We start from the raw sequence: 26,788 nt of genomic DNA, 5'->3' as shown, positions 1-26,788 counted from the left end.
TGTGGTGCTCTTTTGGGTATTGCACACTTCTGGGGGCTCAGTACAGGTTTTGCAGCCAATCATGTGAAAAATGGAGCCTAGGTACGGTTCTTCTTTCTTGTTCTTTCTCAAACTGGACAGCACTGACACAAGCCAAGTATGTACACACTCTTGAGACCACAACTAGCCTGGCCAAAAGGCTTGAAATGCATACACATTTAAAATGCTCTGTTTTTGGAAACTTTTCTCAGTGGAAAAGAGTTTTCATGTTATGGTCATCCTCCTTTGGGGAACAGAGAGCCAGGGTGCATGCAATTTGTATCTCCTTTTTTGCTATCAGTCTCTGCCTACTATGTGCAGGAATAGCTCAGTCCTGTAAATGTAGAAGAAGAAATTTATTTACGTCTTGTACTTGTTTTACAGAGAAAGTCAGCTCCTAGATGCATTATGGTCAATGATAGATATTCATGAGACCACACGTAAGACTGAAATTTATCTGAAAAGTGTAGAAAATTTGGAGTGAACGTCAGCGCAAGTAGAACATTTTTGGGTGAAGACGCCTGAAGGACAGAGGTGTTGGTCTTCTCAGTGCGACTGAGCCAAGCAAGGAAAAGTGTGACCTTAAACATGTCAGCTCTGAGGCCCTAATTACAGCCAGCTTTAAAAAAAAAAAAAAATTTTTTTTTTTCTACTGCTATCGTTGTTGGTGTCAGGTGCCGTCGAGTAGGTTCTGACTCATAACAACCCTATGTACAGCAGAACGAAACACTGCCTGGTCCTGCACCATCCTCACAACCTTTGCTATGTTTGAGCCCATTGTTGCAGCCACTGTGTCAATCCATCTAGTTGAGGGTCTTCCTCTTTTTCACTGACCCTCTACTTCACCAAGCATGATGTCCTTCTCCAGGGATTGGTCCCTCCTGATGACACGTCTAAAGTATGTGAGATGAAGCCTCACCATCCTTGCTTCTGAGGAGCATTCTGGCTGTACTTCTTCCAAGATAGATTTATTTGTTCTTCTGGCAGTCCCTGGTATATTCTTCATCAGCACCATAATTCAAAGGTATCATTTCTTCTTTTGTTGTCCATGTTCGTTGCCCACCTTTCGCATGCATATGAGGCAATTCTATTAGGGTCAGTTTTATACTTCTATGCATTTGCTTTGACTGAGTTTTCAATCACGGTTGGCGAGCCTTCTCTATAATAGAACCCCACAAATAGTTAGGCTACTGTTATGGTTTGGCTTGTGTCCTCCCCCATCTCAAAATATGTGTTAGAATCCTAACCCTTATACCTGTGGTTATAATCTTGTCAGGGAATAGGGTTTTCTTTGTTTTGTTAATGAGGACATATCTGTGTAGGCTGTGCCCTAAACCTAATCACTTCTGAGTTATAAAAAGTAGGTTAGACACAGAAGCAAGCACAAACATGAGGATCTCCTAGGAACTGAGGAACGCTGGAGCTACAGATGCTGGAAGAGACCAGAATCTTCCCCTCGAGCTGACAACCCTGAATTCAAACTTCTAGCCTCCTAAACTGTGAGAAAATAAATTTCTCCTTTTAAAATCCACCCACTGGTGGTATTTCTGCTACAGCAGCACTAGGAAACTAAGACAGATACCAAATTCCTTTTCTCCATAAAGTCTGCATTAACAGTGTCACCCATTCACCCACTGAATGATCCCTTTGCATTGACATACTTCATAATCAGGCTCTGGGCTACGAGACCCAATAACCAATTAAAAAGAGACTAGACATCAGACAGTGTATATTATGTGTCTTTTGGGCATACAGCCTTATTTCTCTTAAGGCCCATGATGTTTTGATACTGGTGGTGTGGGATGGTGTTAATTCTACATTTCTATAACACATGTCCGATTTTTTTTTTGTTGTTGTTCCTTACATAACCACTTGCTATTTGGATTGGAGGAATTGTCTGGTTACCAAACCTAATCCCCACAATACATCTGATGAACTAGGAACATCATAGTGGTAGGATCTTAATTTGAACTCCTTCCTTTGAACTCCTACACCAACATCAAAAAAATAAAACAGCCAACCTTCTACTGGGAAAAAGATCTTACTTTGGGCACTGTGAACTACAAGTCTGTGGAAATGGAAGTGCATGAGTGTGTGCCTGCCCAGCCTTGGGGCTGCCATGTACCCCCTGCTCAGGGAGATGCTTCCTGGGGAGTCAATGTTGGCTTTTCCTCCCGACAGCAAGTTATAAATACATGGTTAACGTGATATGAGGTCCTGGGCTGCCTCCAGCCACCTTCTGCAGTAGCAAGGAAAAGGGGGAGATTTCCTGTCCATCAGGGTGTTGAACTTGGGTACCCACCACAAACCGTAAAGCCAAGACGAGCCCTCTCTCTCTCCCCTCCCCCAGCCCTGCCGCTTCTGGCTCATTGGATAAATAATATGAAATATTTATGGGAAATTAAGGAGTTTCTGGGTTCCTGGGTGGTACAAACAATTAATATGCTTGGCTGCTAACCAAAAGGTTGGCAGTTTGACTCCACCCAGAAGCTCCTTGAAAGTAAGTCCTGGCAATCTCTTCCCCCAAAATTAGCCATTGAAAACCCTATGGAGCATAGTTCTACTCTGACACATGTGGGGTTGCTATGAGTTGGAACTGACTTGATGGCATCTGTTTCTTTCAGGAGTTTCCAGGCTTTCAATTCAAACTCCTTCCTTCGAATGCAAACTTCCGAGAAAGAAGGTGGAGATGTTGAAACCCCCACCTCCTGCTCTTTTTTTTTTTATTTTGTTTTTTTAATAATTTTTATTGTGCTTTAAGTGAAAGTTAAATCAAGTCAGTCTCCCTCACATAAAAACTTAAATACACCTTGCTACACATTCCCAATTACCCTCCCCCTAATGAGACAGCCCGCTCTCTCCCTCCACTCTCTCTTTTCTCACCTCCTGCTCTTTATGGACAAAACAAACCACAGGCATCTGAAGGTGATTAATTGTCTTTATTGGAGGAAAACAATAAGTCATCAATCTCGTTACCATTATGATAGAAATCTTGATATGTGTAAATGATTGTCAAGGCAGAGAATCATTTGCTAAATAGACCCATTAACAATTTTGCAGTGTCACAAACCTATTTGGGTTGAACTTCTTGCAGAGTTTATTACATGCATGGAATAAATGCAGTTTCCCTTCTTTTAGACAAGCACGTTTTTACGGAAACAATTGAACCAATCGCAAGCCTGGTAATAATAGACACGGGGTATTCTTGAGTTCAGTGTTGTAAGCTTTTGGAAAACATGCTCACTGTTGGGGGAGCAGAGAGAGGGACAATTTCTTTATGTGTAGTGACTAAAGCCAATTTAGAAATTGTTCCAATTTTGACTCTGGACAGAATGTACCTTTCATGTCTTCTAACCTGAACTTGGGACTAAAATGTTCCCTGAAACTTGCCGCCCCATCTTCCAAAACAATGAGGCTGCTGCAATGTGGCATCACTTTTGCTGCCATTTGGATGGCATCTTGCACCTCTTCTAAAAAGCCCAAGAGCCCGTGGAAGAGAGAGCACAGGCTTCAGTCCTGGGGCTGCAGGGTGAATGTTCCAGTTGACATTCTTGTCCCTTCTTTAGCTCTCTCCCCAAGTCTGGCTGCCAGCCCTTCCCCAGGGTCCTGCTCCCCCAAGTGTGGGGCTACCAGGAGGCCAGGTATCTTAGTCTGTCCATGTATTTTCCTTTGAGAAGCAATTTAGTGTTTGGCAGGGGCATACTGAGGGTAACGAGCACCCAGGGCAAACTCTAAAGTTTAGTCCCTCCCCCCGCAATTTCAAGATGAATTAAAAAAAAAAAAACCCAAACCAAACTCGTTGCCATTGAGTCGATTCCGACTCATAGCAACCCTATAGGACAGAGTGGAACTGGTCCCATAGAGTTTCCAAGGAGCGCCTGGTGGATTTGAACTGCTGACCTTTTTGTTAGCAGCCATAGCTCTTAACCACTATGCCAACAGGGTTTCCTCAAGATGAATAGACATAGAAAAAATGACATCCCCCTCTTGTCTGGCTGCCTCATTCAGGCGCCTTTTATATCTGTGGTGCCTCGGAATGTCATTCTGTGCCTGTCTGGCACCTCTTGGACTTGCACCTGGGGGCAAGTGCCCCCTCTCTCTCCCTCGCTATGCCCCTGGTGTTTGGGGCTACAGAGTCCTGGTGATGCCTTAACTCTATGACTAAAGCCTCAAACACTCCTCTCCTTTTCTGTTTTTCCTGTCCATAAGAAAATAAAATCACCTGTAAGTAAAATGACATGGTAAATAATCAGAAGATATCAGAACCTTATTTGAAGTTCCCTAGAGACAAAAAGGTTAAAAATGTACATGGTGAATGCAGAAGCGGCATTAGTACAAAGGGTGAACGTGACAGTTTGTCCCTTTGGTGTAGAAAGATACAGAAACCGAAGCCATTCCACGGTTTGCTTTGTCCACAAAACCAGACTTGGCAGCCACATGCTGAGTGTTGAGCATCCAAATGGACGGCCTTTGCGTTTGAAGAAGCAGAGCCCCCCAAAGCCACAAGCGGGGCTGCTCAGGACACAGGCGGCAGAAGGTCCAGAAGGGCAGACTCCTGTGCTCAGGGCGCATGGGCTGCTGCTAGAAGGAGGGAGCAGGCCCGGCCTTCGCCAGCACGCAGGGCAGACCTCGCAGCAGGCTTGGGGTCCTGCGCAGGCTGAGAAGTGCCTGTGTAGACACGAGCTGCAGACCACGATGAGCTGGATCACAATGGAGGTACCAAGTGAACGGGGTGTGGGCCTGTACCTTCCTCTCTCTCCTCTCCTCAGAGATGCCTGCTGCCCACAGTCGAGTTTTTCCAGCTAACTCATCTGCGTACCGATTTTCATGGAGTCTTTGGAAATCAACTTTTTTTCTTTAGGAATCTATTTTCCCAATTCAGCATTTCTATCTCAACAGTTTCCATTCTGAATATCGAAGGGTTGGAACACTTTTTGCAAATGCCTGCTATACTTTCAGCCCCAACCCAGGACCAAGTACCCCGTAAAAGAGTGGTGAATTACGTACAGGTATATACATTGTTTTTTTGGAAACAAACTGAACAGTGTTTGGTCTGGAATGTGTTTAAGGAAAAGGCAAACTTTGCAAAGTGTGAGTAGACAAAGCGAAAGTTGTACTGGTTAGTAACATGCAAAGGTTTCGTGCGTTGGTGGAACCAGAGGATCTATCATTTCATTTGCCAGAAGTGATTTTGCAAACCTGGGAAAGAGGACATCTGAATTCTGTTGATGGAAACTGGAGGAGCTGCCCTTTACCTGCCCTTGCCTTCTGTTCACAGACTCAAAGGAATCCCTGTGGCACGCTTGCAGAAGTTATATGAAGCAGGGAATGTTGCTGGCTAAATCTGACGTGCGTTAGCCAGCTCTCCTGCCTTCTGCCCTGGAGAAATGTTTCCAGTGTGGCTTCCCCAATGTGAAGAATCAATACTGGCCAAGGTTCTGGGTGAACAAGAGTCTATGGTGCCCAAAGCCATCAAATACTGAATCTACCCCCACTGGGGTATGGTCTTCCTGTTGAAAATTGCTCATAAACATCCAACCCCAGTGGGTTGATCAGACTAGGCTGTCACTCCACGAGAAAGAGGGTCAATGCCTTTCAGGAGGGGAACATCTGGGCTCCCTTCCCTGTGTCCCTGGTGTTCTTGGCCTTTGTTCTAAAGGAGACGCTCCCTTTACCATCCACAATCCATCCAGGAAAAGCTGAATACCAAGGCAGACAGACAGGGTGGATTAATGCTAAGTAGGTAAACTGAATCTGGGGTTCAATACATCAAAACCCTTTTATCAAACCGTTAATGTTTTCTAAAGCCAAAAAAAAAAAAAAAAAGCCAAAGCTTTGCTTATTTAGCCAAGGGCGTCTTCTTTTGCCCTAAGCTGGACTGCTGGGTTCCTTGCACACAAAGCTGTAAAAACTACTTGGGACCCTCTCAAAGGTTCTCCTATGTCAGTTTGAGGCTGTGGCCTGTCCTTGTGGTGAGGCTTTACAAATGACCAGAATCACTGCCAAGGTCAAGAACATTAAACCACGCCTGTTTTTTTTTTTTTTTTTTTTGGCGGAGGGGCATCGTTTCTGTGTAATTCTTTTCTTAAAAAAAGGTTATCCTTTCTGTTCTATGCAGTCAGGGACAGTAAGAGGGTGTGGACGTCAACCACCACTCACTGCAAAAGCCACAAGCAACCGTGGGGTCACCATCTATCCGGCTGGGCAGCCTCCTCTTTTCTCAAGGGATTTTCGTATGTGCACATCCCTAGGCAGTACAAAATGTATTCGGCTGTTAACCAAAAGGTTGGAGATTCGAGTCCACCCAGAGGCAACTCAGAAGAGGGCCTGGTGATTCACTTCTGAAAAACCAGCCATTGAAAATCCTATGGAGCACTATTCTACTCTGACACGCATGGGATTGCCATGAGTCAGAACTGACTGACAGTAACTTTTTTGTGTGTGTGCACATCTCTTTCGCATGTTCTACCCTTCTCAGCTCCAACTGACTTTGCTCCACCCAACCCGATGCTCCAGACCCCCATGTGAGGATGGGGATCTGTGGCAGCCAAGACCCCAGCAGTACCTTGGCAAAGGTAGCAGCAATATTTCCAAAGGTGCCAGAGGCCAGAGTAGGGTGTGGACTCACTGTTTCAGACAAATATAAGCTCCTCTTATTGCCTCATTTACGAGATGAAGATCAGGGAAGCAAAGCCAGAGAGACAGGCAGGTGAGGGAAAGACCACCCCAGGACACAAATTTCAAAATTTAGTATTCAAGTGAGGAGGGAAAAAAAGTTCCTTTGCTTTGAAAACGTGAAGATATCCAGTTTGGGGTTTGGGGTTAAAAAGACCTGTGATGTGTCCACCCTGAGCTTCACCAACATGCTGGCTTCAAGGCACATCTAGCCTGGTTGCACATATTAAATGCTCTGCTAATACCTGCTGAATTTGACATCAGTAAGGGTCCTAGGGCTATGCCATCTCATTTGCCAGGTCTTAAGAGGTATATTCTGGGTTCTCCTCCTGTTTTGTAATAAGACATGAACTACACCAAGCACAGTTGGAAGAGAACCTCTTTATCCTTTTACCACTGGGGCTCCCTCAAGAGCAAAAGCTCTTCTGTGTGGTATTTATTTTCTCCTCTTCCTAAAACGATAGGAAATAACCTAAGAGGAAGCCTAGGCCTGCCCTGATGTCATGCCCAGCAGAGTCTACTGTTGGCCTGAAGCCAGTCTCCACCTCCTGGTACTGCGTTACTGAGACCTGATGTGTGCTAGGTGGAGCCAGAGCATGGCCAAGGACTGACTCCAAGCAGCAAAGAGGCCACCTGCAACAGGGTACATCTCAGCTACTCTGCACTTTTCAGGTTAGTCATCCTTTCAAACTGCATATTCCACGCACCACGTATACTGGCTCCAGAAAATATTTTTATCACCAGTAATAGAATATGGCTTCAAATCTTGCTTTTTAAACGCAAATGGCTGTGTACAGCACACAGCACAAACAGCCCATGACTATTCCAGCACATGACAGGTAGCAAATTCAGGTCCCCTTACAACATTCTACCAACTTTTTTTCTTATCTCTATGAAGTTGAATTTTCCATTACACTTGTTAATAAGAGACATGTTCAGAAACCTCCTGAAGAGATTCTGCAGTTTTCTCAAATATTTCTCTAATATTGTTTACAGTATTCATGTCATTGTCCTTCTGAAGGTGAGGGGTTGAGGCATACCCAACTTTGGTGATGCTTGCTTATTAATTGGGTCTGTTGTTATTAAATCAACTTTCCCAGGCCTTTTACACATTTCGGAGTAATGGCTTGCTCTTCCCTTTGTATGCATGTGTGGCAGACTCCAAGCAGGATTCCTGCCAAGTGGCCGCATGCCCCTAACACATGTGGGGACAGTGGTGGACCAGCTGCCCATCTTTCCAGCTGTGCTCATATATACTAGTACTGCCATCAAACACATTCTAGGCTCTGAACCAAATAACACTATCTGTGTGTGTATGTGGAGGGGTGGTAGGGAGTGAGCATAACAGAAACATTTTGGCCTGGACACATGCAAAGGTGTAGAAGTGACAAAGATGGTTTGACCAGCAGGACCTGATCAGTCTGTCCACCTGTAGGAGAAGGGCACAGGGACAACAGCCAGGGAAGTCAGCCCAGGATCATCATTGCAGCACAGGCAGAGCTCCCGGGATCCTTGGCAAGCTCAAGGCTGACTGTGCAGACTTCACACTCACACTGAACAGAAGTAAGGGCTGTAATTGGGTGCTAGACGGGTGTGAGGCCAGGGAGGGCTTTTGCCAAGCTGGTTGGCTGGAGCCACCTGCTCGGCCAGACAAGAGCTCATCCTTGATGCCTCCTTGAAAAGTGGTTTTGCCTTGGGTTTCACGCTGTGCCCACTCTGCCTGCTATCCATGAACTGGCCTGATTCACCTGGGACTTTCCTTGTTTTAGGAAAGTCCAGTGTCCCAGTAAATCCTTCAGTCCCAGGCAAACTGGGATGGCTGGACACCCTTCCACCACAGGTCTTAGGCTTTCAGATTCCGCTGCTCGCAAAGCTGCCTTCAAGCCCAGCTGGGCCTGGCTAAGGTGCTCTCTGACCATCTCTGAGGTGGCCAACGTCCTGTTTGCTTGGCAGGTCACCTTCCCTTAGCACCCCAGACAAATGGATTCTCTTCCAAAGTTGGTCCTCTCCCTCTCCCTTGGATAGCATTCATACTAAGAATATGGCAAACATTTGGAGAAAAAACTTGTGTGAGTTGGAGATTATTCTAAGTATTAGTTTAGAATTCCATTAAAAAGAGAGAGAGAGGTTAATTTTAAGACTGCTTTCAGCTGTGTTACTCCTTGTGAGAGGTGAGCGCTGGGTGTGGGAATTTCCCTTTAAACAAAAGGGCAAATCATTCCTTTTGTAAAGGAGGCTCTGGCATCTTCGCTTTGTGGGGCACCTCGTTCACAGCAAGGTCAGCCCGCAAAGTTTAGCCCCAGGGAGCACGTTTATTTCTGACCACTGATGAGTTGCTAGGGTCTCTGGTTGGCCTGGAGTTTTTCGGAGGAGCTGCTAGGACGGGTTTTCTGCAGGTTCCCCCGCAAAGACTTCATGGAGAAGACAGCCCTATAGAACTGCTGAGTTGTCATTTTAGCTGATCCTCCCAAGAAAGGGGAGGAAAAGAGAAGGAAAAGAAGTAAAGTGCACTCTTAGCCTTGGAGACAGATGCTGGATCCTCTTATTAGAATTTTTAAAAATACCTTGAAATTCTCCTCAGAGGGGGAAGAAGTTCTTTTAAAGGGTTAACATAAATCTCTACTTATTGATGAACAAAAGATAGAGGTCATATAACTAGAAAGGACACACTTCTTAAAAGAAAAAAAAAACCTAAAGCACAGTATTTACCAATATTAAATAATCCAGTTGAAACCTTTTCCTCATTAATGAAAAAATACAACATAGACGGTTACCTACACTGAGAAGAGTGGAAACGACAGGGAGTTGGGGTGAGGAATAAGAAGGTCCATTCAGTTAGAGCTTTGCAAGATTCATATGTACAGCACCAGATCCTATTAAATCAGCTCCCCTTGAGTCAGTACAGTTTGTGAGAAATGAACACTTCAGAATTGCAGTATAAAATATGGCCATAAAAAAACTTCTGTCTTCCAGTCCTGTGCAGGAAGGTGCACCATGCAAGGTGAGATTGCTCTGGAGGGGCTCTTGGCACTGGAGGCCGTGGGGGCACCCCTTCCCAGGCCCCTCCCGAGGCTCCACCCCCAGGCCCCACTCTTTGGGCCCATCTGAGGCCCCGCCCCCGGGCCCTGCCTCCAGAGCTAGTCACTTCCTGCCAGTATGCACCGTCGTCACAGTGGTGGGCCTCGGTCTTCGTTCAGCTCCAACTCCTGAGACCCCCGAGGAGGAAATGAAACTACAGAGGGCGGAGGATGCCAGGCCTGGAGGGGAACAGTGAACACAAGGGGGTCAAAGCTTCAGAAGGGTTTTTGTAGTTACAGAAAATACCCAATCCCCATTCCCACTGCAAGGGTATCATATGGGCTGGGCTTGTGATGGACCAAACTTCATGTACAATTTTTACCTACTGCTATGGGTTGAATGGAAACCCTGGTGTCATAGTAGTTAAGTGCTATGACGGCTAACCAAAAGGTCGGTAGTTTGAATCCTTCAGGTGCTCCTTGAAAACTCTATGGGGCAGTTCTGCTCTGTCCTGTAGGGTTGCTATGAGTCAGAATTGACTGGACAGCAATTTTTTTTTATATGGATTGAATTGGGACCCACAAAAAGTTATATTTAAGTCCTAACCCGTGTACCTGTAAATATGACCCTGTGTGGAAATAGGGGTTTTGTTTCATTACATTAATGAGGACATACCAGAGTAGGGTGGGCCCTAAACCTAATTCTTTTGGAGTGGTGTCTTGAGTAAGACACAGACACAGACAGGAGGAGACAAATGCATATGAGGATACACCTACAAGCAGCCAAGAAACACGTATATAGAGAGAGATGGAACCTGGCTCTGTAGATGCCCTGATTTTGGACTTCTAGCCTCCAAAACTGTGAGAAGATAAATTTCTGTTCTTTAAAGCCATCCACTTGTGGTATTTTTTATTCTGCAGCCTTAGCAAACTAAGACACCTACTATAGGAAAGTATTTGTGTCAAAATGCTTTGTTCTTAGGCCCAAATCTCCTCTCCTTTTTTCATTATAATAATTATAACTGCTTTGTATTAGAAAACTACATGGTTTAAGTCACCATAATGTAATAACCAAAAAACCCACTGCCATCAAGTCGATTCTGATTCATAGCCATCCTACAGGACACAGCAGAACTGCCCCATAGGGTTTCCAAGGAGAGACTGGTGGATTTGAACAGCTGACCTTTTCGTTGGCAGCCAATGTCTTAACCACTGTGCCACCAGGGCTCCACCATAATACAATAGGTTCCATTTCTTGAGCATTTACTATGTACTAGGCACTGAACTGGTACGGAATACATACTATCATTGTAAGAAGTATTGGACAGAGTAGAACTGCCCCATAGGGTTTCCAAGGCTGTAAATCTTTACAGAAGCAGACTGTCAAATCTTTCTTCTGCAGAGTAGCTGGTGGGTTCAAACTGTCAACCTTTTGGTTAGCAGCCCAACACTTAACCACTGCATTACCAGGGCTCCTTAGGAAGCTAATACAGCTGGGAAAAGCTGAAGAACTGCTCAGTGTTAGGGATAGGAGGGCTGATGGGAGAAGATCAAGGCAACAGATCTTAACTGGAGAGGAGCCACTGGAATGGCCCAATATAACATTAAGATAAATCTATAGAGAAAGACACATCAAGAGGGGGAGTGGGAGAGAGAAATGTGAAGTGGAATGTGCCTTCATTGATGTGCTATGCCACGCAAAGATGGATAATGAATGACTATTCCATCTTCTTTACTGCAAAGCCAATGCATTTCATACATATTAGCTCAAATTATCGTCCTCACTAAAAAGAAAAAATGTAGTAAAAGTTAATAGGATCCTGAGTCTTTGCTACCCTGTCCTCAATTTCTAAGAGTGACTCCACAGTGAGAAGCCAATCAGAGGGGAGGGAGGTATATCAGATAGCACCTGGGCCTTATCCAGACAGACCCAGCTGTGTACAATTTGAACTACAGAGTTCTTATCTGTAAGTGGAAATAATAATACCTACATCCGAGGTTGTTATGAGTATTAAATGGGATAAAGTCTTGAAAGTGCCTGCCAAACAGCAGGTAGGTACTCAACAAATGATAGTTCCCTCCTCCCCACCCCAGAATGTTCTTAAATGCCAGCTGAAGAGTTCTGTTTTTGCTACATACGCACAATCTTTTTGGCTGGCCAAGCTGAGGCTGCTCGAAACACTTGCATTTGAACTGTCCAGGCTGCTGCCAAGATGTAGTCTTCTCATATGTCTCACAACGGCCGTGGCATTGAATGCTTGCTGAAATTTAAGAAACAAAAAAGCAGACAAAATATTCTGGCTAATTAGAAGACTCAGACTGTGTCCTATTATTTTTCCCATTACCCTAAGCAGTTTAAACATCTTAAACATCCTCATGACACTCTATAAAGGAAACGGATGTTGATTCAATCTTTCTTTCAAAAGTACACTAATTTATTTGACACCCCCATCAAAATGTATTTTGAAGATTTAAAAATTTTTTCTTCTGCTATAATAAATATATAAAATAAATGTAAACCAATTCTTTCTATAATTTAAGAGAAATGACATTTACATTAAAAGGCAAATTATACTACTGTAAAATGTGATATTTTAAAATAGTTTTTATTTTTCTATTATTGGTACTGGAAACCCTGGTGGTGTAGTGGTTAAGAGCTACGGCTGCTAACCAAAAGGCTGGTAGTTCAAATCTATCAGGTGCTCCTTGGAAACTCTATGTGGCAGTTCTACTCTGTCTTACAGGGTTGCTATGAGTCGGAATTGACTCAATGGCAATGGGTTTTATTATTGATACTACTTCTGTTCTAAAGAGTAACAATTGATTTAAATAAACTGTTGTTGTGTGTCGTCGAGTCGATTCCAACTCATAGGGACCCTATAGGACAGAGTAGAACTGTCCCCTAGGGTTTCCCAGGTTGTAATCTTTACAGGAGCAGATCGCCGGGTCTGTTCTACCGCACAGACACTGGTGGGTTCAAACCGCACACCTTTCAGTTAGCAGCCAGGCACTTAATCGTTGCACCACCAGGGCTCCTTTCTGAATAAACTAGGTCAGTGGAATTAATTTTACTTCTATATAGACTCTCACTGGTGGGTTTTGTGGCAAAACAGCCAGCTCTTAATTATCCACACTGATTAGAACACAAAGAGTTTAGGTAACGAACTGCTGGTCACGAAACCTCGATGGTTTAAATCTATCACATTTTTGCCAGAAAATACTGATGAGCTCAACTCAGATTTCTGGTTCTTTTCCCTCAAAAAAAAAAACAAAAAAAACAAAAAAACTGACTCATGCCAACCCATGTCAGAGTAGAAGTGTGCTCCATAGAGTTTTCAGTGGCTGATTTTTTCAGAAGTAGATTGTCAGGCCTTTCTTCTGAGCTGCCTCTGGGTGGACTTGAACCTTCAACTTTCTGGTTAGCAGCCAAGTGTGCTAAACATTTGCACCACTCAGGGAATTCCTTTTTCCTTATAAAAACCCAAACCCAGTGCCGTCGAGTCGAGTCCGAATCATAGCGACCCTATAGAACAGAGTAGAACTGCCCCATAGAGTTTCCAAGGAGCGCCTGGCGGATTTGAACCTCCGACCCTTTGGCTAGCAGCCATAGCGCTTAACCACTATGCCACCAGGGTTTCCTCACAACACTTCTTTAATAAAGTTGACTATTCAAAGTGCTAGCAAAGTGAAGAAATTACAAGGAAGATTATATGAAGAAATAGCAAATGAATAAGAGCTGGCTCTATTACTGTTTGTAAGTCACAGAGGGGAAATGTTAAGTTGCATACTTTATCCTTCTTACACCCTAATACTCCAAGTCTTCATTTGTTGAAATTAGCAAACTTATTTTGATGAGGTTCTGGGGAATTTAGTCCAAACTCAGTGAAAAAAAATTCATTGCCGTCAAGTCGATTCCAATTCATAGCGACCTTATAGCAACCATATTGGACAGAGAAAAACTGCCCCATAGAGTTCCCAAGGCTGTAAATTTTTAAGGAATCAGATTGCTATGCAGAGCAGCTCGTGGATTAGAACTGAAAACCTTTTTGGTTAGCAGTCGAGCTCTTAACCACTGTACTACCAGGGCTCCAACTCAAGTGATAGTAACCTTTACAAATTAGAAAGACTCAAATTGTAGAGCAAGTTTCAGGACAGTAGTTGCATTCACTGAGGATTTAATAAGCACAAGACTTACTCTCCATTTGCTTTTTGCAAAGTTCTTCCGGATCTGGGCGCTGACAGACTCGTGGATGTTTTTGTTGAGGGCTGTGTCACCAGCGATCCTGAAACAGAAACAGATGCTTTTCAGAAGTGTTTCTCTGGGGGCCGTGACACTAGGTCCCAAGCTGCTTTCCTATCCGTTTCCTCAGGGTCCTGACAGGGCGGCTTGCCACTGCCCCTTCCAGGCTGTTTATTTCGTCCTGTGGCTCTTCTCGGAGCCCATGAGCTGCTGCCACTACAGCTACCAGTGATTTAAATCCATCCAATTTTCACCAAGGCCTATTCCACCTTCTATACCCTCCCCAGGATCTGCCACCGTCTTCCTGGTTGACATCAGTACGTGGCTCTTGTTTTCTTTTTTCTACCCCAGAATCCATGATGACCATGAAACCTGAATTCATACTTTTCCATCCTTCTCCCTCTTTCTAAATCCCTCTCCCTCCACATCAGCTTCCTACCTGCAACAGTTCACCTCTGTGGTCTCAAGCTTGTTCCCTGTTTGGCCTGACCACAAGATCCCCACCCAGGGACCCTGCTTTCTGCCTCCACCATACCCGAGGCCCCTACTTAGTTAGCCCTCACCAGGACCTCTGCCTGATGCCCTGCTCACAGCCCCGAGCTGACAGCTTCCTTTGGCTCCGTCCTACCTGTAGTGAGCGCTACAACATTCTACTTACCCACACCCGTGACCCTGTGCCCCCTCACCTTCTGTTTAGCTTGGAGAGGGGATTCCCAGTCACAGTTCAGGCACACTTGGTGTATCTTCTATTCCTGCATTTTCTAGAAAAATTCCTGGTACTAAAAGGACTAGGGCCAGTCTACTTTAAGCTGCGTCCTTGATATTTAGTTCTTGTTTATTCCTTAGCCTTTTCTGATTGTCAGGGAAGAAGTTAGGTTTGCTCCTGACTTCCTTTCCTTGGGGTCTCCCCTCATCCTACTATTTCCTCCCTCTGCTCTATCATCCTCCCACTTTCTCTTTTTAAGTCTCACACCTCCTACTTCTCCCTCTTGACTTACAATCTCCAGTTTTACTAATTACCTGGAGGTCACCTCATAGCTCATTCTTCTCTCACACAGACCCTTCTCAGCCTAAACATCATCCTCCATCTATGCCCAACCACTTGGCCTCACCCCCAATTTCAACCTCTTCTAGGCTTTGACCATTCCATCTTCCCCTTCTTTAGCACCAAACTGTTAAATTCTAGGTTGGCATGGTTGCCTAAGAAGTAGTTTATTGAGTCTGGGAAAAGTTAAGGGGCAGATGCCAGGGACTGTCCACATCCTCCCTGGCTGGAAGGTAACTGGTAAGTGGGGAAAGCTTTCATCTCGCAGACCCAGACTGCCCTTGCATGAAACAGCCTGGATGCCACAGGCTATTCCTTCCAACTGCTCTGGGAAGTGAAAGGAAATGCTTAGGGCTTAGTCAGTCAAGAAATTATCCCTGAATAAAGAATATTTTCCCGCCCACCCAGACTTTCACTTTAGAACTGAAGACATGGTTGATGGACCAGACATTCACTCTGTGCAATGCTGACCTAAGTTGAGGATACTAAGTTGAGTCTGAGAGTTTCAGCAACTCTCCCCCAAATACACTCCCTTCTTTTTTCCAGCAAGGATGAAAATACATGCCAAGGTGACAGTAGGAAATTAACTGTAGAGAATCAGATTTTTATTTCCCATAACTGTCAATGGTCTCCTTTTCCCAGACACACACATCAATGAGAGAGAAATAGGATAGCTGAATGGACAAATATGTCCTAAACAGGAGCAATGGGGAGACTCATGAGGAACTGTACAAGTCTTGATTAAGCTTTCTCTCCTAGAGAGCTCCTGTGATTGCTTCCTCCTACACTGTTTATAAAATCTATGTCCTCACAACTCGATGCCAATTCAAACTTGTCAGCGGCCAACTCTTTCTTGGAAACAACAGGGCAGAAGTGGTAGGAAGTATGGAATTCCCTGGGCTGAGCACTGCCTCAGGACAGAGCCCTGTGCTCCAAAGCAAACAGTCCGGTGATGGGGAGCCCAGGACTCCAGGACTTGGGCTCCACTGACTGTCAGCAGTGTGGCCTGAAACGCTTTGAGCCTCGGTCCTGTTCCCTGTAGTTTGCTTCCCACACCTTCTCTGTAGGTTCACAGGAGCTGAGATGTGAGGAAAATGCAAATGCCCAATTATTTTAGGAATGCTTCAAGCTCACTTCCCACAGTCCTAGGGTATACTGTGGCTGGGGAAAAATCCAGTTGGGCAGAAGGTGGTCCGAGCACCCCATTGGGCACTCTTTTGGGGGAGATACAGCTACCTTGGGCCACAACAGCATAGAACAGTTTTCCTCAGATAGGCACCACCATGAAAACAGGATAGCCAGGAAGTTTACAATGACAATACATGACACTCACTGATGCTCAGCATTACTAACTTCAGAATTAGTCATCAGAAAAATGGGAGCCACCAACACTTAGAATTGCAAGCGATCTTAGTTGTCATATAGATTGTCTTAGGAATTGATAAACACATCTGATACAGAAAGATTTCTTTATAAATCTTGTACACACACACATATGTAAAACTATGGGTACATACCTTTGGTTCTTGTCTCATATTCTTCCTTACTTTCCAGTCTTAACCCCTGTACTACTGACGGTGAGGCTCTCAGTTGCTAACTGAAAAGGTTGGTGGTTCAAACCCACCCAATGGCTCTGCGGGAGAAAGACCTGGCAATCTGCTTCTGTAGATTACATCCTAGAAAACCCTTTGGGGCAGTTCTACTCTGTCACATGGGGTCACTATAAGTTGGAATCAACTCAATGGTACACAACAACAAAACAACAACAAACAATGTAGATGGCATTGATAGAAATCACACCCTTTTGAGGCCTGTCTTACTATCCTTCTCTCTCACAGATCATCATCATCTTTCCTTTTTGTGTTTTTGCTCTTTGTATAGGGTTTCCTCTACCTCTACAGCTCTGATATTGTGTTTTTCCAATCACTTGCTCAAGACAGGCTTGGCAATGCCTGGTGGGTAACCCAGACAATGCTTCACCAGTCTCTTGGGCTGCTTCACAATTCCTGTGGACAACCAGAATTCCCAGCTTTTTCCATCTTTCCAACTGTTCTAATAGCTGTTCCGTGGATGGAGCCCAGAAGAGCAGATGGGGTCTCAGTGAATATTCAGGAGAGGCTGCAGATGCCACCCTGACCTGCAAGGTACACGTGTTTCCCCCAGGTGGGTATATTGCCCTTGTTCGTTGTAAGCCTTGGAGCTGGCTGAGTGCAACCTCTGGTCCTGATGGTCAGTACTGTCACTTTAGTGTTCTTGTCAATGAAGCTGGAGACAAAGGTTCAGAACAATTCAAACCAGATAAATAGACTCTGCCAAGGTTCTTCCCTATAACTGTAAAGCGAAGACATCCTGAATGGGTTCCCACTCTGCCACCTGCAGTTCTCTGCTCTCTGGCCATCAGTCAGCAGCCTGTTTTGTTCCTTACCACACACTACAAGAGAAAGAGGCTTGGGAAACATCTGGTAAGAACGAGCCAGCTGCTTTCTACTAGGAGAGACTTGAAAAGTGCCCTCTCCTGCCTAGAGTGGCCTGTTTGGAGGCTAAGGGAAGGTGTCTGTGAGCCCTAGTGGTGTAGTGGTTATGCACTTGGTTGCTAACTGAAAGGTTGGTGGTTCAAATGCGGAAGTCTGTGATTTCAGCCTTGGAAACCCTATGGGGCAGTTTTACTCTGTCCTATAGGGTCACCTCGAGTTGGAATTGACTCAACGGCAGCGGGCTTGGTTTTGGTTTCTCCTAGCTCTAGGTGGCCCTGACTAAGTTGACAAGTGCAGAACAACAGACGATGCTCTCTGGATATAACTGATAGGCCAAGACCACAGCTTCCAGGCTGGTGATGCTGAAAAGGCTATGTATGCATCACTGGAATAATTATTCTACTTTCTGCCAGCTCTCAGCTGAATCCATGTTCTCCTTTGCCCAGGTAATTTTATATAAAAGAGAAAAGCGTATCATAAATGCAGGCATGTGTGGAGTTTCCATGACATTTGAGCTGAATACATTCATGTTTATCACTTTCCAATGTTTGACTTCTTGAGAGCTTTAAAATGCACAGTAAAAACTATAAAACACTGGAGAAAAAAAAAAAAAACACCTCTGCTTGTACAGTTCCAATGCTAGTAAATCTTACAATGTGGCACATGTTGGTGACTCCAAAGTCTTCATCTCTAGCTTGACCTCTCCTGAGCTCCAGGCTCAAATAGCAAACTGCTTCAGAGCTCTTGATCTAGATGATTCCAAGACTTCGAATTCAGCATGCCCAAATTTTTTTAAAGCTGAACTCATTCTCTTCCACTCAAATCTGCTTCTCTCCCCAGTGAAATCATCCTTCCGGTCCCTTAAACTGGAAGCTTGGGAATGATTTTAGCTCCCTCTTTGCCCCAGTGTACACCCCACCAGTGTTCTGTCCAAGACCTGTAACTTCTCCGCTCCTTGAGTGTCTCTCACAGCCCCCTCCTTCCCTCTCTGTCCCTGTTGCGCTGCCTTTGGGCTGACCTCCACCATCTTCCTCTGGGACAGCCTCACCTCCACCTCTGGTCTGCCCCTTCTCGCCACCATCCCATGCCCCCTCTTCCACAACTCATCCTCTACCCTGCAGCCAGACTGAAATGTCTAAAATGCAATCTGATCACCCTGCTTAAAACCCACAGGGGCCCCCACTAAGTTCCTTAGTACAGCACAATAAAATAACGGCAACTCATATATACTTGAAATTTATTCTGTGCCAGGTACTTTTCTTCTTTATACGTATTATCTCATTTAACCCACCCCTTCAAATGCATCCCTACAGGATATACGTTGTTGTCATTTATTATTCAGTTCCACAGATGAGGCCCAAAGTGTTAAGCAGTTTGCCCTAGGTCACCCAGGGCTTGGATTCTGCCTATAGGAGAATTCACACCAGAACTCTGCTACTTCCTGCCTTCCTTTCTAGTCTCATCTCTGGTCCCTCTTCTTTGTCTATTCTTACTCCAGAAACATCAAATGCCTGTGACACCATGAGTGGGTGTGAAGTGTTAGCCTCCACAGTATGGCCCAGGTTGCTTGTCCTGTGTGGAATCCCCTCTGCATTCTGGCTCACTTGGTGGAAGCCTTCTCGTCCTGTAAGACTCAACGTGGGCATCAACACCTCAGCGAAGTCTTTCTGGTTTCTGCTGAGCAGACTCTGCCCTACTCACACCCCCCTCAGTAAAGCTGATCTCTCCCTTCTTTGGTTCCTCAAAAATGTTTGGTGAAGAAAGACTAGGCTTTTACTGGCCTTCCTGGCTTCTACAGAGTGGGGCTGGATTAGTGAATGAGCACTAAGAGGCAAATCACTTCACTTCTTTTGAGCTCATTTTCCTCCTCTGTGAGATGATCTCAACAGTCTTTCACAGTGTTAAAGCTTATGAAGTAAGAAAACCTCTATCTTCACTGTCACTTTGACCTATTGTCCAAAGTGCCATTAAAAAATATCAAGATATGGTAGCACAACATGGTGAATGTCATTAATGTCACTGAATTGTAAACTTCAAAATGGTTGAAATGGCAAGCTTTCTATTATATATATTTTGCCACACCAAAAAAAAAAATATATATATATATATACATGCACATACATGTTGCTACTGGGTGCCACTAAGTTGATTCCGACTCATAGGGACTCGGTGTAATGAAGTGGAACTGCCCCCTAGGGTTTTCTTGGCTGTAATCTTTACGGAAGTATATCACCAGGTCTTTCTCCCGTGGAGTCAATGGGTGGGTTTGAACCGCCAACCTCTGGTTAGCAGCCAGGTACCACTTAAGCATGTGTCATCAGGACTCACATATGTACATATATATACATACACATATGTCAAGATGATATAGCCTCAACCCTGCTCACTCTTGGAAAATTCCTTCCTTCTCCCCCAAACCCTCTCTTTCTTCCCCTTCTTCCAGAGCTGTGACGAAGAATATAAGCAGTGGAATCAGTTTTGGCTGGAATCTTGCTTTGCCATTGGCTAGTTGTGTAACTGTAGCTAAGTTACTTTAGCTTTCTAACTCAATTTCCTCATCTCTGAAATGGAGAAAAAACCTACCTCACAGGGTTAATTATGAGGTAAAAATGGAATACTATTTTAATGCAATCAGCACAGCACCTAGAACATAACAAGCGCTAGTGAACAACGGCCATTATTACACATAAGAACACTGTGATATTGAGTTCACTGAGATCAGTACCTTTAAGCAGATCTCCTTTGAAAGGTTAACTAGCATATGAGACTTAGGAAGAATGTTTTATCAGCTACTTTGCCATGCGTGGCGTTTGTTTCAATATGGATGCTCATGGTGCTTTAATAATAACCAAAACCGGTTGCCCTCAAGTTGATTCTGTCTCATGGCAACCCCATATGCTCCAAAAGGTTTCCAATGGCTGATTTTTCAAAAGTAGATCACCAGACCTTTCTTCCAAGGTGCCTAATAGCTACAATTAATTAAGCATTTATTATGTACCAGATATTGTGCTAAGCCCTAAACATGCATAATCAATTATTCCTCAAATCAACCCTGTACTTTACATATTGTTATTCTCATTTTAAAGATGAAAAAAATTGATGCTTAGAGAAGTATAAACCAAAAGTCACAGCTGGTAGATAATGAAGCTGGATTCACAACTAGTCAGTAGCATAAAAACAGGTGTAGCTTAAAGCACACTGCTGAAAACATCGTGTAGAATGCCATAAACTGTCCAGGAATCCTTTTGGAGTTGAAGAAACACTAACATGAGATGCACCTTAAAAGGAAAAAAGTGTAACTTCAATTCATCCAACTACTGAGGAATAAACTCAAGAATAATCTCCAGTCTTAATGCCTCAGTGGGCAATTACCTTCAATAAAAGCAACCCTAAAAAGCTTCACGTAAAGTGAAAAAGCTACAGCCATCTTTCGTGCACACTTAATTTCTCATTGGTGTAATCAGAAGAAGACTGTGTCCCAAGGGAACAAAATAGTCAACTATTGGCTCAGTGGAAGGAGTAGAGCCATCAGTCAGAGTGAGATGGAATGATTACCTGTGGTTTTCACAGTTAAGAACAGCCCAGAGGAAGTTTATACTGGGAAAGCATTAGACGACATGGTCTTGACCCTGGGTGATTTTTCTTACCACGGGTGCCGGGCTGCCTGCTCACACGTGTATCTTTTATTTGGATCTTTCTCCATCAAATTCCGAATGAAGTCTTTAGCTGTTTAAAAACAAAGCAGAAGGGTAGGAATGAGTTTGTGTCTTGAGATGTGACAATATGACACCACCAGATTTTTGAGAATACAGTGTGTGCCATGGGGAATATAAGACCAGCCCTCCACTGGCCCTACTGTACTTAGACGCAAAGGGTACGCAGTACCAGCACTTGAGAAAAAGGGAGGCCAAGGCTTGGGACACCAAGTGAGTGAGGCCTAGGACTCTGGCTCTACAGCTTCAGTTTCCTTCTCTCTAGCAGGTGTCTCTCTAGACACCTTCTGTTTAAAAAAAAAAAAAAAAAATTTAAAGAAGAGATAAAATATCCTCATAATACTGTGCCTTTTATTGGGCCCCCCACTGCTGGAGAGTGCTGTTTTGTTGATGTCCCTACGTGTTTTAGACATCGCTGATTCAACAAAATTCGCTGAGCACCTACTAAGCTCGCTAGGTCCTGGCCTAGGCACTGGGGATACAAAACTTTCAAGAAGCATCATCTGTAGCCCACTCGTTAGTTGCTGTCAAGTCAGCTCCAACTCATGGCTCAGAGAGGTTTAGTCAAAATACTTGGGGCTTGGGTTTTGATCTTTACCCCTGAGGAAGAAATGGCAAACTTTCCTGGGAATATTTCAGTGTGGCATAGTAGATAAGACGTGGGCTAGAATAAGAACTTGGGTTCAAATCCCAGCTGTGCCACTTGCTAGCTGTGTGACTTTGGTTGAGTTATTTAATCTTCTGGTGCCTCAGTTTCCTCATCCATCAAATGGGATAATAGTAAGACCTACCTGATGGTTTGTCCTGAGGACTAAGTGAGTTAATACATGTATAGAGCTTATAGTGCTCAGTACACAGTAAGTGCAAATAAATGTTACTTAATATTGTTTTGTAGTGTAGTGGTTAAGAGCTCAGCTGCTAATCAAAAGGTCAGCAGTTTGAATCCACCAGCCACTCTTTGGAAACCCTATGGGGCAGTTCTGCTCTGCTCTAAAGGGCCACTATGAGTCAGAATCGACTCAATGGCAAGGGGTTTGGTTTTGGGGTAATATTGTTTCATTCCTGGAGCATCCAGACCAGGGCTAGGAGTGGTAGATGGGTGAGCCCCACATCCCTCAGCCTGGCTCAGATCAAATGGCCCCAGTCTTTCCTCAGCTTTGCAAGTCAAACCCAAATATGTAGCTCATGAAGCTTCTTTGGGAGCCTTGGGGCCATTCTGACTCCCACTGGGCCTGCCAGGGTAAGATGGTCTGGTGGTAGGGGTCCCAGGGACTGCCCACTGGGAGGTGATGGAGACCTACCAGAGTCAGAGATGTCGTCCCAGTAGGGGGAGTCAAACTCATATTCTGCCTTGAGTATCTGTTCAAAGAGTTTGGAGTCATTTTCGTCATAAAAAGGAGGGTAGCCACAGAGCCTGGAAGACAAGATGGCATAAGGATCTGAAACTTTTTTATATCGAAAGTGGTAGTTTTAGATTTTTCCCAGAAGAAACAGATATTTATCAATCGCGTTTAAAGAAACCTGCCCTGTGTGTGCTACAAATATAATCTCAGTAAAGAAATCACACATTCTATGGGTAGCAAAGAAGTAAACTTCTGATTTAACAAGCAGCAGAAATCGTTAACTCAGGTAATGATCAAAGATAAATATATGTTTGGCTTTACCTTACTTTGCATGTTATTAGCCACAGAGTGCAATATACCCTAAAAACCTACCAAACAACCTTCTTTGTATAAATGCTATGATCTTCTTTTCTGTGAGTGTATGGTGGGTTGGTGGAAAACAAGCAAACAAAATATATACTTCGTAAACATTTCAGAACCCTTCTAGGTTTATTTTATTTCAAAAGTCATCATAGGAAGAAAAGAAAATTCTACAACCTTGTTGCCATAGTGGCCCTAGCCTGCCATGCTCAAATTGGGTATTTGAAGGGTTATAGTCTTGCCCATTAAGGAGTCCTGGTGACGCAATTGTTAAGTGCTCAGCTGCTAGCCAAAATGTCAGGGGTTTGAACCCACCCAGTGGCTCCACAAGAGAAAAGGCCTGGCAATCTGCTCCCATAAAGATTACAGCCTAGGAGCCCCAATGGGGCAGTTCTACTCTGACCTCTAGGGTCGTCGTGAGTCAGAATCAACGTGACGGCAAACAACAGTCTTGCCCGTTAATACGTGGTATCAGCAGGGGTTAGCACTATGATAATACTGTTATCCATTTCAGCCACTGAACAATTTCAAAGTTGATTTTAAAAAAATCTTATTAGGATGCTGGTGCAAACCACTTATTGTTCTAGAGGTACCAGTATTCACCTGACAAACTTAATAGGGGTAGAAATTTTGATTAAATACCCTAAATACAATGCATTCCATAGAATCACGGATTCTCCAGTTCTGTGCTCAGTTCCAATGTGACTTTTGTTGCTGTTGGGTGCCGACGAGTCAATTTCAACTCATACTGACCCCATATGACAGAGTAGAACTGCCCCATGGGGTCTTCTAGGCAGTGTTTTTGTTGTTGTTAGGTGCCGTCGAGTCAGTTCCGACTCATAGCGACCCTATACACAACAGAACGAAACACTGCCCGGTCCTGCGCCATCCTTACAATCGTTGTTATGCTTGAGCTCATTGTTGCAGCCACTGTGTCAATCCACTTCATTGAGGGTCTTCCTCTTTTCCACTGACCCTGTACTCTGCCAAGCATGATGTCCTTCTCCAGGGATTGATCCCTCCTGACAACATGTCCAAAGTATATAAGATGCAGTCTAGTCATACTTGCCTCTAAGGAGCATGCTGGCTGCACTTCTTCCAAGGCAGATTTGTTCATTCTTTTGGCAGTCCATGGTATAGTCAATGTTCTTCCCCAACACCACAGTTCAAAGGCGTCAACTCTTCTTTGGTCTTCCTTGTTCATTGTCAAGCTTTCACATGCATATGATGTGATTGAAAATACCATGGCTTGGGTCAGATGCGCCTTAGTCTTCAGGGTGACATCTTTGCTCTTTAACACTTTGAAGAGGTCCTTTGCAGCAGATTTGCCCAATGCAATGCGTCTTTTGATTTCTTGACTGCTGCTTCCATGGCTGCTGATTGTGGATACAAGTAAAATGAAATCCTTGACAACTTCAATCTTTTCTCCGTTTATCATGATGTTGCTCATTGGTCCAGGTGTGAAGATTTTTGTTTTCTTTATATTGAGGTGTAATCCATACTGAAGGCGGTGGTCTTTGATCTTCATCAGTAAGTGCTTCAAGTCCTCTCCACTTTCAGCAAGCAAGGTTGTGTCATCTGCATAATGCAGGTTGTTAATGAGTCTTCCTCCAATCCTGATGCCCCGTTCTTCTTCATATAGTCCAGCTTCTCATATTATTTGTTCAGCATACAGATTAAATAGGTATGGTGAAAGAATACAACCCTGACGCACACTTTCCTGACTTTAAACCAATCAGTATCCCCTTGTTCTGTCCAAACAACTGCCTTCTTGATCTATGTAAAGGTTCCTCATGAGCACAATTAAGTGTTCTGGAATTCCCATTCTTCGCAGTGTTATCCATAGTTTGTTATGATCCACACAGTCAAATGCCTTTGCATCGTCAATAAAACAGAGGTAAACATCCTTCTGGTATTCTCTGCTTTCAGCCAGGATCCATCTGACATCAGCAATGATATCCCCAGTTCCACGTCCTCTTCTGAAACCGACTTGAATTTCTGGCAGTTCCCTGTCGATATACTGCTGCAGCCGTTTTCGAATGATCTTCAGCAAAATTTTGCTTGCGTGTGATATTAATGATATTGTTCTATAATTTCCACATGCGGTCGGATCACCTTTCTTGGGAATAGGCATAAATATGCATCTCTTCCAGTCAGTTGGCCAGGAAGCTGTCTTCCATATTTCTTGGCATAGACGAGTGAGCACCTCCAGCGCTGCATCTGTTTGTTGAAACATCTCAATTGATATTCCATCAATTCCTGGAGCCTTGTTTTTCACCAATGCCTTCAGAGCATCTTGGACTTCTTCCTTCTGTACCATCGGTTCCTGATCATATGCCACCTCTTGAAATGGTTGAATATAGACTAATTCTTTTTGGTATAATGACTCTGTGTATTCCTTCCATCTTCTTCTGATGCTTCCTGCGTCGTTTAATATTTTCCCCGTGGAATCCTTCACTATTGCAACTCGAGGGTTGAATTTTTTCTTCAGTTCTTTCAGCTTGAGAAATGCCGAGCGTGTTCTTCTCTTTTGGTTTTCCATCTCCAGCTCTTTGCACATGTCATTATAATACTTTGTCTTCTTGAGAGGCCCTTTGAAATCTTCTGTTCAGTTCTTTTACTTCAGCAATTCTTCCTTTTGCTTTAGCTGCTTGACACTCAAGAGCAAGTTTCAGAGTCTCCTCTGACATCCATCTTGGTCTTTTCGTTCTTTCCTGTCTTTTCAGTGACCTCTTGCTTTCTTCATGTATGATGTCATTCCACAACTCGTCTGGTCTGCGGTCACTAGAGTTCAATGTGTCAAATCTATTCTTGAAGTGGTCTCTAAATTCAGGTGGGATATACTCAAGGTCATATTTTGGCTCTCGTGGACTTGCTCTGATTTTCTTCACTTTCAGCTTGAATTTGCAGAAGAGCAATTGATGATCTGTTTCACAGTCGGCCCCTGGCCTTGTTCTGACTAATGATATTGAGCTTTTCCATCGTCTCCTTCCACAGATGTAGTCAGTTTGATGTCTGTGTGTTCCATCTGGTGAGGTCCATGTGTATAGTTGCCGTTTATGTTGGTGAAAGAAGGTATTTACAATGAAGAAGTCATTGGTCTTGCAAAATTCTATCATTCGATCTCCGGCATTGTTTCTATCACCAAGGCCATATTTTCCAACTACTGATCCTTCTTCTTTGTTTCCAACTTTTGCATTCCATTCGCCAGTAATTACCAATGCATCTTGATTGCATGTTTGATCAATTTCAGACTGTAGCAGCTGATAAAAATCTTCTATTTCTTCATCTTTGGCCCTAGCGGTTGGTGTGTAAATTTGAATAATAGTTGTATTAACTGGTCTTCCTTGTAGGCGTATGGATATTATCCTATCACTGACAGTGTTGTACTTCAGGGTAGATCCTGAAATGTTCTTTTTGACGATGAATGCAACACCATTCCTCTTCGAGTTGTCATTCCCAGCATAGTAGACTATATGATTGTCCAATTCAAAATGGCCAATACCAGTCCATTTTAGCTCACTAATGCCTAGGATATTGATGTTTATGCGTTCCATTTCATTTTTGATGATTTCCAATTTTCCTAGATTCATACTTCATATATTCCAGGTTCCAATTATTAATGGATGTTTACAGCTGTTTCTTCTCATTTTGAGTCGTGTCACATCAGCAAATGAAGGTCCCGAAAGCTTTACTCCATCCACGTCATTAAGGTCGACTCTACTTTGCGGAGGGAGCTCTTCCCCAGTCATCTTTTGATTGTCTCCTAACCTGGGGGGCTCATCTTCCAGCACTACATCAGACAATGTTCTGCTGCTATTCATAAGGTTTTCACTGGCTAATGCTTTTCAGAAGTAGGCTGCTGGGTCCTTTTTCCTAGTCTGGAAGCTCAGCTGAAACCTG

The 26,788-nt window shown here is 43.9% G+C and overlaps 1 protein-coding gene across 5 annotated transcripts in view; it reads right to left on the bottom strand.

Moving 5' to 3' along the window:
* Nucleotides 1-2,938: 2,938 nt before the first annotated feature.
* Nucleotides 2,939-26,788, bottom strand: part of CAMK1D (calcium/calmodulin dependent protein kinase ID) — a 491,464-nt gene continuing 467,614 nt past the window's right edge. For 4 of the 5 annotated variants that reach the window (XM_023548911.2, XM_003410734.4, XM_064284866.1 and 1 more), the window contains 5 exons: nt 22,484-22,596; nt 21,117-21,195; nt 13,906-13,993; nt 11,854-11,971; nt 2,939-9,950 (listed from right to left, as the gene is read on the bottom strand). In XM_023548911.2, coding sequence (XP_023404679.1) covers nt 9,835-9,950; nt 11,854-11,971; nt 13,906-13,993; nt 21,117-21,195; nt 22,484-22,596 — 514 coding nt within the window. In that variant the 3' untranslated portion in view covers nt 2,939-9,834. Of the gene's footprint in view, nt 9,951-11,849; nt 11,972-13,905; nt 13,994-21,116; nt 21,196-22,483; nt 22,597-26,788 lie in introns of all 5 variants that reach the window. The other variant, XM_010590728.3, reaches the window with a different exon arrangement.

The sequence above is a fragment of the Loxodonta africana genome, chromosome 4, assembly GCF_030014295.1.
Source record: "Loxodonta africana isolate mLoxAfr1 chromosome 4, mLoxAfr1.hap2, whole genome shotgun sequence".
NCBI lineage: Eukaryota > Metazoa > Chordata > Mammalia > Proboscidea > Elephantidae > Loxodonta > Loxodonta africana.
The sequence above is the reverse complement of the archived record's forward strand: the minus strand, read 5'-3'. Positions and strand labels throughout refer to the sequence as shown.